This window comes from Pongo abelii, chromosome 16 (assembly GCF_028885655.2).
Source record: "Pongo abelii isolate AG06213 chromosome 16, NHGRI_mPonAbe1-v2.0_pri, whole genome shotgun sequence".
Classification (NCBI taxonomy): domain Eukaryota; kingdom Metazoa; phylum Chordata; class Mammalia; order Primates; family Hominidae; genus Pongo; species Pongo abelii.
In genome coordinates, this window is record NC_072001.2 from 97,428,600 (window position 1) to 97,445,055 (window position 16,456).

Here is a 16,456-nt window from a genome sequence, read left to right on the forward strand (position 1 = left end):
AATGCTTGTATGTAATTAGACAGTTTTGTCATATTGACACTTATTAGTTTTGATAATATTTAAAATTATTTCTCTTCCTGAGTATGTACTTGTACAAAATTTGTTTGAAATGTTAAAATGATGCTTATTAGGTAAACGACCAATAGATAGTACATCCCTAAGATGGAATACTACTCAGCAATAAAAAAGAATGACATAGATGACAACCTTTATGGATTTCGAAGGCATTAAGTTGGGTATAAGATTCCAGTCTCAAACATTTAAACACTGTATGATTCCAATGATATGATATTCTAGAAAAGACAAAACTATATGATGAAAATATACAATTACTTGCCATGTTTCTAGAGTTGGAAGATTTGACCACAGATGGGGGTCAAAGTGCAATAGCACAGAGGCATTTTTTGGGTGGTAGAACTGTTCTATTATTATGATTGTGGTGGGGGTTATACAAATATATACAGGTGTTTAAAACTATGGCAATGTACACATGGAAAATGTCAATTTTACAGTGTGTTAATTTTTTTAAGTAAATTTTTTTTTAAAAGGCCAAGCACAGTAGCTCATATCTGTAATTCTAGTGCTTTGTGGGAGGCCAAGGCGGGAAGATCGCTTAAGGCCAGGAGATGGAGACCAGCCTGGGCTGGTGTGTGACAATTATGGTGACTGTGGGACGGCATCTCTACAAAAATAAATTTTGTAATACAATTTATAAAATAAATAAAACTATTATAAAATATTTTATAACATAAAATAATATATAATACTACAAAATATATCTATTTTAAAATTTTTATATTCTAAAATATTTATAAAATAAAACAAAACTTAGCCAAGTGTGATGGTGTGCACTTGTAATCTCAGCTACTCAGGAGGCTGAGGCAGGAGGATGCCTTAAAGTCCCAGGAGGTCGAGGCTGCAGTGAGCTATGAACATGTCAGTGCACTCCAGCCTGGGTGACAGAGGGAGACCTTGTCTCAAAAACAAACAAACAAACAAAAAACAAAAAACAAAGGCAATCCACAGTGCTTGGTTACATTTATTGGGAACTTTCTTTTTTTTTATTTTTTATTTTTGAGACGGAGTCTCACTCTGTTGCCCAGCCTGGAGTACAGTGATATGATCTTGGCTCACTACAGCCTCCACCTCCTGGGTTCAGGTGACTCTCCTGCCTCAGCCTCCCGAGAAACTGGGATGACAGGTGCATGCCACCACACCCGGCTAATTTTTGTATTTTTATTAGAGATGGGGGGGGGGTTGCCATGTTGGCCAGGCTGGTCTCGAACTCCTGACCTCAGGTGATCTGCCCGCCTTGGCCTCCCAAAGTGCTGGGATTACAGGCATGAGCCACTACACTCAGCCTAGGGAACATTTTTAAAAAATCTAATAATAGTGGTATTCTGGGGTATTCCTGATGAAATAAATATTAATTCTGCTCTTTTTAATGAAAAAGTATGTTACTGATGTAGTTTCTGGGTTTATAAAGCAGGTGAAAATAATGCAACTTCTACTCAATGAATAATACCACAGGCACTATGCAAGAGTGTGGGGGAATATCCAAAGTTATGTGTCCCGCAGCGGCTGTAACTCCATCCTCCTGTGCATATGGAACATTTTGCTGTTCTTTATGGTAATCACTTTCCTATCTTGGTGTTTATATATGGTATGTGACAGTTATGGTGGCTGTGGGAACCATAACTTTAAGTTCTGTGACTTTTCTGTGAGTAAAACCAGCCATAATGTTGAATTAATGTCATTCCTCACATTGAATTTCCTTGTTGTTATAAGTGGAAGACTTATCACATATTTGAATAAAAGCTCCGTTTTCATTTTTGATAGCATGTAAATGATGGTGGTTAGGTGGATTAATTTTGTCATTTAATTAACATCATTATTCAGTACAGTGAGGCTAACTTGGGAGAATATATATGGTCCAGTCTGAGGGGTGATAACAGTTTAATCATACCTCTGTCCACTCCTCCACTTGAAAGTAGAAGATACAAGACCATCATTATCCTTGGCTAATGACATAACACTTTAATCAAAAGTGTTATTATCCACTTTAGTGGATCCCAGTAGTTTTGTGGAATTATCTTCGAAATGGGATTGGTTAGGTGGAGCATTGATTCAATTAATAGAACTGGAGACCATAGCATGTGATTTTTCAGGCTTCAGAGCATCAGCACCAGCTACTCTTGGCTCTGCATGTGAAGCCATGGTTATTGATACAGAAAATCAGGCAGAATGATTGCATTTCTGGGAAATGATAGTGTATGGTATTAAAACACATACAAATAAATCTATTGATATTGGGAAAGTCAGTAAGTTGAATAAGGTTCTGATTATTGTCATAAAGTGGACTTCAGAGAGTACTGCCCAACTCACCTTTTATGCATAACACATGCAGGAGATACCAAGAACTAAGGGAGAGGTTGTTTGGCAAAGGACCTGTGGCCTCTTTTCTTGTCCGTCATCAAGCCACATTGAGAGTTAGGGCTGTCTTCCTGCCTAGGCAGTGGTGGTACTTCCTGGGTCAGACGCATATAGTGGCTAAAGTGCCAGGGCCCTAGAAAAAGCTTGTGTCTGAAGTCACTCTTGATCCTGTGTGAATTAACCTGAACTGAACACAGTGTATTCACAGTCTAGGGACATTAAACCTGGGACTGACGGGGAAAGAGGCAAGGGTAAGAACCGCAGCTTACAAGAACCTTAGGGCCTCTGTTTGTCCTAGCCCCATGAGGCTCCATGCCTTCTTGTACTCAGGGCTCGTTTCTGCCCAGTTGCAGCCTTTCTCGATGTCACTGCATGCAGAGGCAGTGGGCCAGAAAGCCCATCCTTGTTTGCAGCTCCTCACCATTTCTTGTGGGTGCTGAAGATTTGCCCCCCCTGGTCTGGATGTTTTGTTGCTTCTGGAAGCTCCACTGGAGAGAGCGAATGTGTGTCTTGGAAGGTAGCCTGCCATCAAGCTGGATCTCTGAGTCATGTCCAGGTGGTCACTGGTGGTCACTGTGCATGGAAAGGACAAATGTCATCGGTGCCCCTACCCCCAGTGGCTCATGGTTTCCGAAGCGGTGTCTCCAGGGCTGCCTCTCATCTCCACATTGGCCCACAGCAATGAACTTATCCAGTCGTCTTTGAAGGGGAAATTCCATGTTTTTCATTGACGCAAGCAGTCCTGGCTAATGTGCCAAACAGGAATATCCTCAAATTGCTGGGAGGCCATTTGCCCGTGTCCCCCCTCCACTCTGCCTCTCATTGCAGGCAGCTGTCTTCACATTCAGCCCAGAAACTCTGTTAAAGTTCCAGAAACAGATAAAATCTCCTTTGTGCCTATAAAAGCTGACACAACTGAGGAATCTATGCCCCATACTAACTACTGCATGATGCAGGTGTCATTGCCCTGTGGACTCATTTCCAGGGTATGAGAAGCAGTTTAAAATTGGGAAACATAGGGGCCGGGCACGGTGGCTCACGCCTGTAATCCCAGCACTTTGGGAGGGCGAGGCAGGCAGATCACCAGGTCAGGAGTCCGAGACCAGCCTGGCCAAGAGACCAGTCTGGCCAATATGGTGAAACCCTATCTCTACTAAAAATACAAAAATTATCCGGGCGTTGTTACGGGTGCCTGTAATCCCAGCTACTCGGGAGGCTGAGGCAGGAGAATCACTTGAACTCAGGAGGTGGAGGTTGCAGTGAGACGAGATCACGCCATTGCACTCCAGCCTGGGTGACAGAGTGAGACTCTGTCTAAAAAAAAAACAAAAAACAAAACTGGGAAACATAGACGTCTCTCATTCTGAGGTCATCTGTTCAGAATTTGCATTTCCCGGTTTTGGTTTGGCGATTGAACAGTTGCTAGCCCCATGAAGGTATGGCTTGAGGAAGGTCTCTCAGATCACACTTCGAAATGTTTCCTTCCTAATGGACATGCTCAGTTCTCTGGATCCTGAGCTGCTCGTTTCACATCAGAGGCTGGGTGCTGGGCTGGCCCACTTGGGAGAGATCTGGCACAGTGGCTCTGCTGTTCCACTGCTTTCTCTGGGAACAAAGCTATTTGCGTGCTAAACATGTGGGTGAACTAGGGATGTCATGTGGCCCGGTGCTTGCAGTTCCTCTTATCCAGTGACTTAGGTGGCAGAGGACACAGCTAGATTGACACCACTGAATCCATGTCTCCTTGCCACACAAACAGGAAGGTGGCCCTCACTGAAGCTGCATATGCAAATATCAGATTTCCAAAGGGAAAGACCTGATAGAGGGTATCTTCCTGAGTTGGTATTAATTTGCTTTTGTAAATCAGATTTTTTTTTCTTTTTCTTTGCAGAAGTTATGTGGAAGCAGTGACCTGAATGCTTTTATGACATCTCAGCATTTTGAAGAACAATCTGTGAGTGGCATTCCTTAAAAAGAAACATTAAATGTTGTAGATATTTCTCATCAAATGTTTGGGTTTGTATTTTTTTGCCTCTTTTATTGCTAAAAAAGAAAAAAAATGCCAAACCGTATCCACTTACAAAAACAGGCCTTTCAAATTTTGGCTGGAGGAGATTAATTCAGTGTCTATTGATTTGTCAGACTGGGATAGATTCTTCTAAAAATACAGAGTAACTATGAAATTGAGTGAGGTAGTAAGGGAGATAAAGCCATTCTGAAGTGCTTTGAAACTTTCAAAAGAAGGCTGTCAAGAGTGGCTTAGCCACAAGATCGATTAATTGAATGTCCAATAAGTGAATGATAAATGATTTTATCTGTCCTTTCCCTTTAAGGACAGTCAAAAGTTTGAAATGGCTCAAAAATTTAATTGGGCTCATGTAATAAATATTCAAAAACAGACTTGAATTCTACAATATGGCCTGCAGGAGTTGATGCATTTCTGGAGGAGGAAGTGACTGAGTTGCAGGGAGGTGAGACTGTGAGGATTAGAGTAAGAGACACTAAAAGTGGGTGCCAGAGAATGAAAGAGAAGAGTGGAAAAGCTGGGAGAGCACTGGACAGAGACAATGTCTTTTGGGGACCCAGGGAAGAGCATGTGCAGATGGACATGTGGGCTGGCGGGGGGATCAGCTGAGTCCCCAGAACTGAAATTTTACTACACATGGAAGTCTACAGAGGTGATGGGGGTTGGTGGGAAGGGTGGAGAACACGACCGGGCATCTTACATCTGAACTTGGAAGCGGGGACACATGTGCAGCTGTACTTCTTCCTCCTGTTGCCTCTCTTGGAGCTCTCCCCTGAGTTTTATAACAAGGGATCCTGCAGTAATTTAATGAGGGTATTTCAGAGGTTGGTTATCTAATTCTTGGAAGGCTAACCTTGCAAAGATGTAATCATATTTGCTTCTGAATTCTGATAAAATCCCACTGGGGAGAAATATAAGGGACTTGTTAATAAAGCAGGGTAGCCAAGTTGTCGTAGTGAGGAGGAGTTGAGGATGACAGTTGATCATCATAGTGGCCTTTCTTTTTTCCCTCCAAAATTAAGAAGTAGTTCTGAAATTCTCTTGCTTGGGCCCAAGACATACTGTCTTAACTGCCTTCTCTATCTGTGCAGGTACCGGGGGAAGCCAGCGATGGCTTGAGTAACCTCCCCAGCCCTTTTGCGTACCTCCTCACCATACACCTGAAGGAAGGCCGGAACCTGGTTGTCCGAGATCGCTGTGGTAAGACCTGGGTCTGTTATGGTGGATGTAGCCTGGAAACTTCTTTCTCTCTGTCCTTGTATCAATATTGTCAGTCAGGCTTTGACATCACACCATGGTTTAGGATAGACAGTAGCTCAAATCTAAGTCTCTCCAGGTATAAGACATTTGCAGTGAATTATTTAAACACACTAAACCTTACTGTTCTTCTTTATTATTAGGTTAATGATATGAATCATCACGTGAAGTTGTTTTAGAATGGAATGAGATAACTCTGATAGCTTTATGCCTGGCATATAGCAACTGTTCAAGAAAATGTTTCCTCAATCCTACTTTAATTATTCGTGAGAAAAATGTGAGCCCATCCTTAGTATAAGGTCATCAGATGTACACATTGACAGAAATGCCTTTGAAACTATCTCCCTTCTGCTTTGAAATCTCACTGGACTCCCTCTAATAGCTAGTGTCTGCCTGTGATGGTTTTATTTATCTTTTACAAGTCTCTGTACCTAGCCATAAATACATACCTGTATGTTTTTAAACGTACAGGTCTTCAAAATTGACCATGCTTTTCCATGTACATATATTGCCTTTCTTTTAAATACTACATATCATTTAATGTATAATTATGTACATTATGTATAATGTATGTTTTGTTTATCTATTTCTCTACTGATGGTAGCTGTTTTTTTTCCTTGTGTCTCTGCATTATAAATGCTGCTGTAATGAACATATTGTATATGCTTCTGTGCACAGATAAGGCTAAACCTTATATTAAAATGGCATGTGTTTAAGAGCAGACAGTGGAGCCAGACTACCTGGACTCAGATCTTGGCTTCTCCGTTCATTGCTGTTGGATCTGAGAAATGTTGCTTGACCACTTGATGCCTTGGGTTGTTCATTTGTAAAACAAGGATAGTAAGGTTAACTGACCTTATAGGATATTGGCAAGATGGCAGGCATTAACTTATATAATGTCCCATTTTCAGTTGAGTTTTTTCTTCTAAATTTTTATAATTCTTCATAATTTTCAGCATTAACATTAGTTATATATTGCAAATATTTTTCTCCCAGTCTGTTGCTTATCCTTAATTGTATGGCCTCTTTTGTCCTTTAGAAGTTTTTCATTTCATTGTAGGCAAATATATCTGTTTCTTTCTTTATGATATTTATTTATTTATTTGGTTCAGTAGCTGAGGCCCTATTATTCTAAAGAGTTCTTTTTCTTGCTTCGGTTCTTGGACAGCTTCTCCTGTTGCTTCCTCTCTATTCTGTTTTGGAACATCTTTTCAATAAAGGAAGGGTCTGTTGACTCTGGTCTGTCTTCTATGTCTCTTAGGTTTTCTTTTTCATTTTTCCCATGACTTTTTCCTCTTGGGAATAATTCTTCAGCTTGATCTTCAGCTTGCTCATTTTCTTATCAGTTGTTTACATTGTGCTGTTCTGTTTACCAATTGTTATGTTTTTCATAACAATTTCAAAATAGGTTTATAACCTATTTTGACAATCCCATCTCTTTTTGAGAATATTAACTATTCATTTAAAATATCCTGCTTGCTGCTCTATTTCTTGGATATCAGTTTAATGTATTGACTGTCTCCCATTTAGGACGTTATTTTCTTTTACATGTTTGATTCTCTGGAGCGGTTTGCTTATCATTTTATTTGTGTGTTTCTCTTCCCTCATCTGTGGATGTTATTTTTGCTTACTGTGTCCTGCAATTGGTGATGATGAGGAGAGCTGGGGCATGCTGCAGGACAGGGTGAGCCGGTAGTTCAGGCTGGGTTCTTCCCATTCCTCCTGATTATCACCTGCCACTTAAAGCTTTTCTCTCTGCATACGCCTGTGCTATCTGCTTCTGCTTATTTTCAGGTGCCTTTGCTGGGCATTGCTCAGCCTCAAGGCATAGGACAGTGCTGGCCCATCCAGCTCTCTTTTTGTGCTGAACCCACCAGTCACACTGAGCTGCACTGGCCATCTTACCGCTGCCTCCAAGCCTGGAGCATTCCTGGCTCACCTGCCATACACCCTTCCACCCTCCTACCCTCCCACTCCACCACTACCCAGAAATATCTGCTGTGACTCTCTACTGCTCATGTCTCTGGATATGGATTCTTCCATGAACTGATCTCATGTGGCTTTTATCTTTCAGAATTGTATGAAGTGTGTCCTTTTTTTTCTTAATCAAAATTTCTCCTCTCTCTCTCTTGCTCATATTTTCTCAGATGTAGCATTTTAAAATAGTGAAAAAATTATTGCCTACTTGTTGGTAAATAGTTTTTTTTAAATCAAAGTCGTAATTTCTTATCTATCAAGTGTATCCCTTCTCATTTCTATTATTATAATAAATGTATCTATTTTTACAATTGCATCTCTTGTGTTCTTTTTAATGGTTTGGGGCAGATAGCATTTTATGCCTGAAATAATATCTAAAAGATGTAATCATAAACCAGTGTATGGGTGCCTCCCACAAATATCCTGATTCTTGCCCTGATCCGGCACAGTGTCCAGTGGTTACTTTTGTCGAAAATGATTATCAAATTGATTTTGTGACAGTTTCTCTGGCGAGTAGAAGAGTGTTCTAGAGAGTGTGTATTTTACATTACTAGGAAGAAAATGTTCTCAAGCTACATGTCCTGTTTTAAATTTGTGGAATTTCTTCAAAAAAAAATTTTTTTTTTTGAGACAGAGTCTAGCTCTGTCACCCAGGCTGGAGTACAATGGCACGATCTCAGCTCACTGCAACCTCCACCTCCTGGGTTCAAGCGATTCTCCTGCCTCAGCCTCCCGAATAGCTGGGATTACAGGCATGCACCACCATGTCCAGCTAATTTTTGTATTTTTAGTAGAGACGGAGTTTCGCCAGGCTGGTCTCAAACTCTTGACCTTGTGATCTGCCCACCTTGGCCTCCCAAAGTGCTGGGATTACAGGTGTGAGCCACCGCACCCGGCCAATAGTTTTTAAGTTTAGGGACATATATAGGCCCTGGACCTCTTCTGTTGGCCAACTACTCCTTTTCTAGCTTTCTCCATTTTTTTCTAGTTCTTTCTCCCTCACTGCTGTCAGGCAATACTATACTTCTCTATCAAACTGACGCAGTTACAGCAGATTCCTAGTAGATGGTCAGTACACTGATTAGATGATGAAGCCGTTGCACACATCGGAAAATGATACAATAGGGCTTATGTGCACTTGCTCCATATCTTGCTGTTTCAAGACAAAAGTCTGCTCTAACCCCAGCCATTGTCATCTCTCTCTGCAGAGTTTCATCACAGTTGAAACATCATGTGAGAATTTGGCTTTTATTTTGTGCAAACCTAATATAATCCAAATGTAAATACCTAATAAGGAGTCTAGGTCATAAACTGTGCTGTTTCAGTCCCCATTTCTTTTGAAACCAGTAGTAATTGTTCTTGTTTTATTTTTTTTTCTTTCATTTTGGGGATGTTTTATTGTTGTCTATTAAGAAAATACCCCACTCTTTCAACATTTTTTATTTCATTTTTTATACCTTGGGGATGCCTTCCTATGCTATGACTATGTTAATTTCTGTTTGATTATCACAAGTATTAAGTTAGTGATGAAGGTATGATCTTGAGCCTGCTCAGGGCAAGACAGCATTTGAGTGTCTACTGTGGGCTCAAGAAGGGGTCCTCATTACTAATACATGTGCTCCCTCACTCTTGCCTCCTTTGCCTAGGAACAATGTCACTTATCAATACATCGTTATTTTCTACGAAACCCAACCCAGACTCAGAATTTTTATCTAACACAATCCTTTGGACCAATAGTTCTCAAAATTGAATGAGCCTCAGAAGAATCTTGGGAACTAATGAAAATGCATATCTCTGAGCCCTGCACACAGACTCTCTGATTCAGTGTGCCTGGGGTGGGGTCTGGGAATTTGCATTTCTAACAAGTTCCCAGGTGAGGCTGATGCTGCTGGCCCAGGAACCACACTTTGAGAACCTTTGCTGTAGGCAGTCCCCGTCACAGGTGGGTGTCGGCACATGAGAAGAAACCCATGCTTCTCCTTAGAGGTAGAGTTTCAACTCTTGATTATGTTAGCCCGATATTGTATTTTCCTGGGGCTTTTTCTCATTACCTGTTTGCTGTCTATCATTGGTCTCAGCTTTACTTAATTTGTATTCTTGGAATATAATTTAATTTAGTATTAACCCAATTAAAACAGGTTTAACAAACTGTGTGATATGCTAAAGTACTAACTATAAAATGTTTTTGGCTTATCTATGCATTTACAATATTTAGTCTTTATAACGTGTTCTCCAATTCTGTAGATACTAAACCAATAGCTTATTGTTGCAATAAGGAAGTATCTTTCAATACAGACTCAGATGGCACTTCTCCTATGCAGTCTTTTATGTTTTTCACAGGCATAAGCTCTCTCTCATCTCAATCTTATACAGATTTTACCTTTATAAAACTACACCTTTATCCTTAATTGGGTAAATGACTGATCTGCTCTATTACAATCTTAGTGCTATATTAGGAGGAAGACTAGTTTATTAATCTTTTTTTTTTTTGAGATGGAGTCTCGCTCTGTCACCCAGGCTGGAGTGCAGTGGCACAAACTCGGCTCACTGCAAGCTCCACCTCCTGGGTTCACGCCATTCTCCTATCTCAGCCTCCCGAGTAGCTGGGACTACAGGCACCCACCACCATGCCTGGCTAATTTTTGTATTTTTAATAGAGACGGGGTTTCACTGTGTTAGCCAGGATGGTCTCGATCTCCTGACCTTGTGATCCACCCGCCTCGGCCTCCCAAAGTGCTGGGATTACAGGTGTGAGCCACCGCGCCTGGCCCTAGTTTATTAATCTTTGTATGCCCTCTTGTGCTATAACTGATGGTTTATACACAGAATATTTTTAATAAATTTTAGTTCTTCGTTGAAGAAATCCAACTTAAGGAGCATTGAGGCCTGTTATACAAGGGAAAGTACCTTTGCCGAATGAACAGGATTTCGTCACTTACTCCCTTATTCAACAAGCATGTCTTGGGTTTCCTCAATGAAATGAGCACTACACTGGTGTTCTTCTGGGGATTGGTGATGAAAGTCAGCAAAAAGGATTTATATGATTTCAGAGATGAAGATGACTTTCATACAGATCACCTGGTCCAGCTGCTGATTTAATGGAAGCTTTAATTCAGGAAATGGAAGCACAAAAATTGAATGACTTATCGAGGGTCACTTTGGGAGGCAAGATTCAGAGCAGACTGGGTGGCTCAGTGGGACAAGAAGAGGATTTGGATTTGGTCTACTACTTGGCTTTGTGACCTCCTTGTACAACTTACATAACCTCTCTAAAATGGGTGTGATGGAACTTGCCTCATAATGTGATTGTAAGGACTGAAAAAAGTAAAGCAATATGGATGAGGCTGGGGGACAAAATGTTAAGTAAAACAAGTCAGGTACAAAAAGACAAATATCCCATATTCTGACTCGTGTGAGCTAGAAAGTTGATCCACGGAGACAGAGAGGAGAATGCTTACTACCAGAGGCTGGGAAGGGTGGGAATGGGGGGAATGAAGAAGGGTTGGTTAAGGGGTACAAAAATACAGTAGAAAGAATAAGTTATCGTGTTCAATGGCTCAGTAGGGTGACTATACTTAATAATAATTTAATGTATACTTCAAAATAGAAGAGAAGATTTGGAATATTCCCAACACAAAGAAATGATGTGTTTGAGGTGATGCATATTTCAATTAGGCTGATTTGATCATTACACATTGTATGCATGTATCAAAATATTACGTGTACCCCATAAATATGTACTATATTATATATTAATAAAGACTCATAGATGACATAGTGGCCTACATTTAGAAAATAGGCAATAGATATGTTGTTATAGTAATTAATGAATAATCATAATGCAAGTTGGACATGTTCTTGACTCCCAGCACAGAACTCATTGCTGTGTTCCATGTCAGCCCTCCCATCATTGAATTAGATGCTTGGTCCTTAACTTGTGTCAGTTTGCCAATTTCTCTGTGTGCTCTCTATGATCTGTCTTCAGCACAGGGTTTTTAAAATGCAGCTAATCAATAAACAATGCAGGAGGTTAGGGGTGCCAACCCCTCATGCAGTCAGAAATCCACATATAACTTTCAAATTCCCCAAAACACAACTACTAGTGGCCTACTGTTGACCAGAAGCCTTACTGATAACATAAACAGCCCATTGGCATATATTTTGTATATGTATTATATACTGTATTCTTATAATAAGGTAAGCTAGAGAAAAAGTGTTAAGAAAATCATAAAAGAGAGAAAATAGATTTACTATTCGTTAAGTGAAAGTGGATCATCATAAAAGCCTTCACCCTCATTGTCTTCACATCCAATTGGCTGAGGAGGAGGTGAAAGACCAGGGTTTGGTCTTGCTGTCTCAGGAGATGCAGAGGAGGAAGAAAATTCTGTATAAGCGAACCCTTGCAGTTGTTCAAACGCATGTTGTCAAGAATAAACTGTATTTTATTTTCCTATGTGGAATCATGTATTTAATTTTGAGTAAAAAACACACGGATCTAATTAATCACATATGTTTTGTTATGACAGAGGCTCCTTCGAAGTTATTCAAATGTGTTGCAACCTTGACCATGGAGGAGCAGTGGCTTTAGGGCCTTTAATTCCAACTGTACAGTCTCTGTTTTTGAGTGTTTTTTAGGGAGAAAAACTATTTTTGATGAATCACTCTCTGCTAAGGAAGGAGTTCTGCATTTTCTTCGGACTGTTCCATAATCATTACTGTCTAGGTTACTTTCTGTCTAGAACATGGATTAGTAGACTTTTTATGGCTTTATGGGCTATAAGTGAAAATTAACTCGACATAGTGAGAAAGCAGCCATAGACAATAAACAAATGAACTTAGCTGTTTTCCAATACAGATTTATTTACAAAAACAGGCAGTGGTCTGGATTTAACTGATGGGCCAAAGTTTGTTGACCTCTGCCTAGAATATCGTGGTCTGATTTTTGGATTGTTGCTTTTAAAAACTGCTCTAAAAACATCTACAACAAAGATGGTATAATCTAATTTGGCAGTCATCAAGAGTTGAGGCTAATGCTTTCAGCGGAAGCATCTTGGAAATATGACAAATAATGCAGAAAAATCTGGAGATGTTGAGTAATAAAAAGTCATTTTCTTGCTATTTAACTGAGCAGTGGAGTGGAAGAATATGGTATCTCCCTTAGGAAAAGACAGCTCACAAACCCCAAGAAAGGATGTTAAAAAGTGCTTAGACGGTATGTGATTGGGCTTAGGAAGTTTTTGGTGACTTTGCCCACAAGGAAACACATGCAGAAAAGGTCTCAGATACCAGAGTTCCCTGTCTCTGCTGTGATGCCGTCAGCTGGAGGCTGGGAAATAGGCTTCACTGTCATAAAGAGCTTGTGAGGTTTTATCTAAATCACTCCCTTCCCTGGTTCAAACACAGAGCTGGTATGTTAAGCAGGTTATCAAGGTGGGATTTTGAGATTTTTCTGGGAGTTTTGGTGAAGATTGCTGAACTACACCATTGTTAATTGTTCTTTACAAAGACTCACGGGGAAGTCTGGCTTCAGAACAATGGGCAGGTTTAGCAATGGTGTTGGGAAAGGGGTAATGTATAGTTGCCACCAGGCCACCTCAGGGTCTTTAGCTGTTGGCATCTCAGTGTGTGTATGTGTGCATACTTAAAAAAACAGAAACCTATGGGTAATGAAAAAAGTTGGTGGGAGACTAAGAACTCCCTGTCTTAAGCATGCTTAATACCCATGAATAATCATGGACACAGAAGGCTATCATGGGAGGCTGAGAAGTTTGGATCAGGTAGCTCTGAAAGTGTGGCCACATTTAGAAGATTGTTGCTTGCAGGTGGTTTTCCAGTTCTTCAAGAATTTCCTTTGAATCTTTGGCATGTGGGCCTTCAGCCTTGACAAGACTAGGTCTGGTATTGGGGAGCTCAGGAGTAAACTAAGCAGCCCTGTTATTATTACTGTTATTATTTATTGTTGGATGACTTTGGCTGCTGTAGTGGTCTTTCTAAGAACGAGTCTTGCTCAGATGCTGTCAGTGGTCCAGGCATGGCGTTGAGCTCACCTTGGTTAGCAATCCGCATAGGAAGAATGGCCGCCATCTTCCTGCATCTCTGCTGTCTCAGCCATTGCCTGTGTGTTGTGTTCATCTGACCCTCCCTGTCCCCTCTTCTATTTCTCTCATCTTTCTTTGCTCTTTCTACTCTCCTTTTATTCATCCTAACATTTTCCTTTCATTTCCTTATATTCCCCATTTCCTTTCTATTATTTTCCGGGATGTTATGCAAAATGTATTGTTTTTGTCCAAATAGGACTTAGACTTGTTTTAAGTTCTTGATCTGAGTAGCTCTTGGCTGTCTTAAACTTTGAGATTGGTAAAGCAGAAGAAATATGTGAGCAATCGCCTTTAATTCCAACTGCTTCATGATTTGGTTGATGCATGGAGGAAATTGAACCCTGGGTCAATTTCCCATGGGAAGGAATGTGGCCGAGGAGGAGGTGTTCTGGCGTCTTAGAGCTGGTGCTATGCTCCAGGCCTGGTTTGAACTTCAGCCTTGTGATATGGGCAGGTCTCTCGTCCTGTGCAAAATGCTCAGGTCATACCCTGCTGGCTCGTAGAGCAAATACGTGGAAAACAGTAGCCCTCGCATTAAAACCCTATGCTTTTCTGTAATGTTAGGCAGCTCTAGTAGTTTACCACGGTGGGCTGAGGAATACTGTGTTGCTGGTGCCCTCTTGTGGCCACTCTGTAGTGTTGCAAAAGGAAAAGAAAAGTCAATTGAATTTCGCGGTCACATTACTAGGGCCGTGAAAATCACTTCAGCTGTAGGTTGAGGTTTGATGGTCTTCTTTTTTGATGCGAGTTTTAGTGGATGAAACTAAATGAACATTTATTCAGAAAACTGCTCTTTTTGTCAGTTTCCAGCACAGATAGATATCTGACATTCGTTTTTAGAGCAATGGCAGCTTTATATGCAGATAATGGAAAAAAATGTGCTACATAAGTCATGTTCATATTTAGAAAGAGTAGCTCAGAGAAAAAATTTAAAGATCTCTCCATACTGTGAAAATTATGCTATGTAATCGGTGTTACATAGCATAATTTTTAATAGTATTAAATAATTGTTTATTGTTGTTTATTAATTATTAAACTATTATTGTTTAATAAATTACTAAATTGTTACCAAAAAGTTAAAATGACTGATTTAAGTCCTGGTTTTCTTTTGCTATTTAGCAGGCTAATTTTTATGATGTTGCTAGAACTCTGTATTGTATACTGAGTAGCGGTGTAGCTTCCCAGCAGGTGTGTTCTGAATGGGATGTACCGAAGTATTCATTCTGGCAGCCCTCTGGGCACCTCTGTTAGGCTTGGGCCACCATAAACTCTGCTGTGCCCTACAGACATCATTTTCTTTTGTGCCATGATGTGACGTGTTGAAGAGTGCTGGATGGTGGGTGAGAGTCATGCATGGGCTTTGGACATGGACCACCGGAGTTTGGATTCTAGCTCAGACACGATCTAGCCATGAGCCTGCTAGGCTTGCGGTAGGATTAACCTGGTGTGTGTGCTTGTGGAGACCTGGTGGTGGTGGTGGGGCGGGGCCGTGGGGTGTTTGGAGCTGAAACAGTAATATACAATAAACATTAGCTATTACTATTGCCGTGTGAATTGTCATAGTTATTCTTGGTATAGTTATCCTAGTTCGGGTTTTGTTTTTGCATTTCGCCTGTGGGAACAGGAATGACTTTGTGATTTTCCCATCCTTTTTATTGTGGGCTTATCTTCCCAGTTTCCTCATCAATTTTTGTACCTTTTGTGTATGTTTTTGCTCTTTTACTTCTTTTGAGATAAAAGTTCCTCCCTCTGCCACCACCACCACCTCTAACCTGGGTGGTGTGAGGGTTGTGACAGGTGTTTTCTGAGGTCAGGTCTTATTTTCTGTGAAACAGGAGAAATGAGAGACTCTTAAAAGGCACCTTATTTGAATAAAGACTCTGTCGCGGATTGAGGTTTAATTTTCCCCATCATAAATTTGACCTAGAAAATGCCCCTTCGTGAGTAAAACTGGTGTTGATGAAGGCATACCACTAGGCCTTACCGAAATTCTGAACCTACTCTACTCCATCGCTCCGTTTTTTTTTTTTTTTGAGATGGAGTCTTGGTCTGTCGCCAGGCTGGAGTACAGTGGCGCGATCTCGGCTCACTGCAACCTCTGACTCCCTGGTTCAAGTGATTCTCCTGTATCAGCCTCCCGAGTAGCTGGGATTACAGGCATGCGCCACCATGCCCAGCTAATTTTTGTATTTTTAGTAGTGATGGGGTTTCACCATGTTGGCCAGGATGGTCTCGATCTGCTGACCTTGTGATCTGCCTGCCTCAGCCTCCCAAAGTGCTGGGATTACAGGCATAAGCCACCGTGGCTAGCCCGCCCCAATTTTTAAAATCTATTTTTCTTCCTAAAATGAAAGAGAGTGTGGCTTTTAAATGTTTGATTACCTGTTTTCTCTCTACACATTTTTCTCTGTATTATAAAAACTTTATTTTGGAGAAGAAATTAAAAGCTTAGGGCACCATACTTTGTTCAATCAACATTCCAAATTGTTTGTTCAAAATTTTTAACATTAGGAATAATGCCACAACAAATGTTCTTATGCCTAAATCTGTGTGTATAACTTACTTTTTCATATATTTGCAAGTGAGTTATTTATTCAGGTGGATTGCATTTTTTCTGTTATATGATCTGGGCATTTCAAGATTCTCATTACAAAATTGCCAGTTT

At 40.6% G+C, this 16,456-nt stretch overlaps 1 protein-coding gene across 2 annotated transcripts in view; it reads left to right on the plus strand.

Annotated features, from left to right (window-relative positions):
- MCTP2 (multiple C2 and transmembrane domain containing 2) overlaps positions 1-16,456 on the plus strand; it is a 254,972-nt gene that overhangs the window by 78,035 nt on the left and 160,481 nt on the right. For both annotated transcript variants that reach the window (XR_008513796.2, XM_002825867.6), the window contains exons 3-4: positions 4,325-4,387; positions 5,551-5,659. Coding sequence is in view for 1 of the 2 variants with exons in the window: in XM_002825867.6 (XP_002825913.1) it covers positions 4,325-4,387; positions 5,551-5,659 (172 nt within the window). In the remaining variant the exon portion in view is untranslated. The remainder of the gene's footprint in view (positions 1-4,324; positions 4,388-5,550; positions 5,660-16,456) is intronic.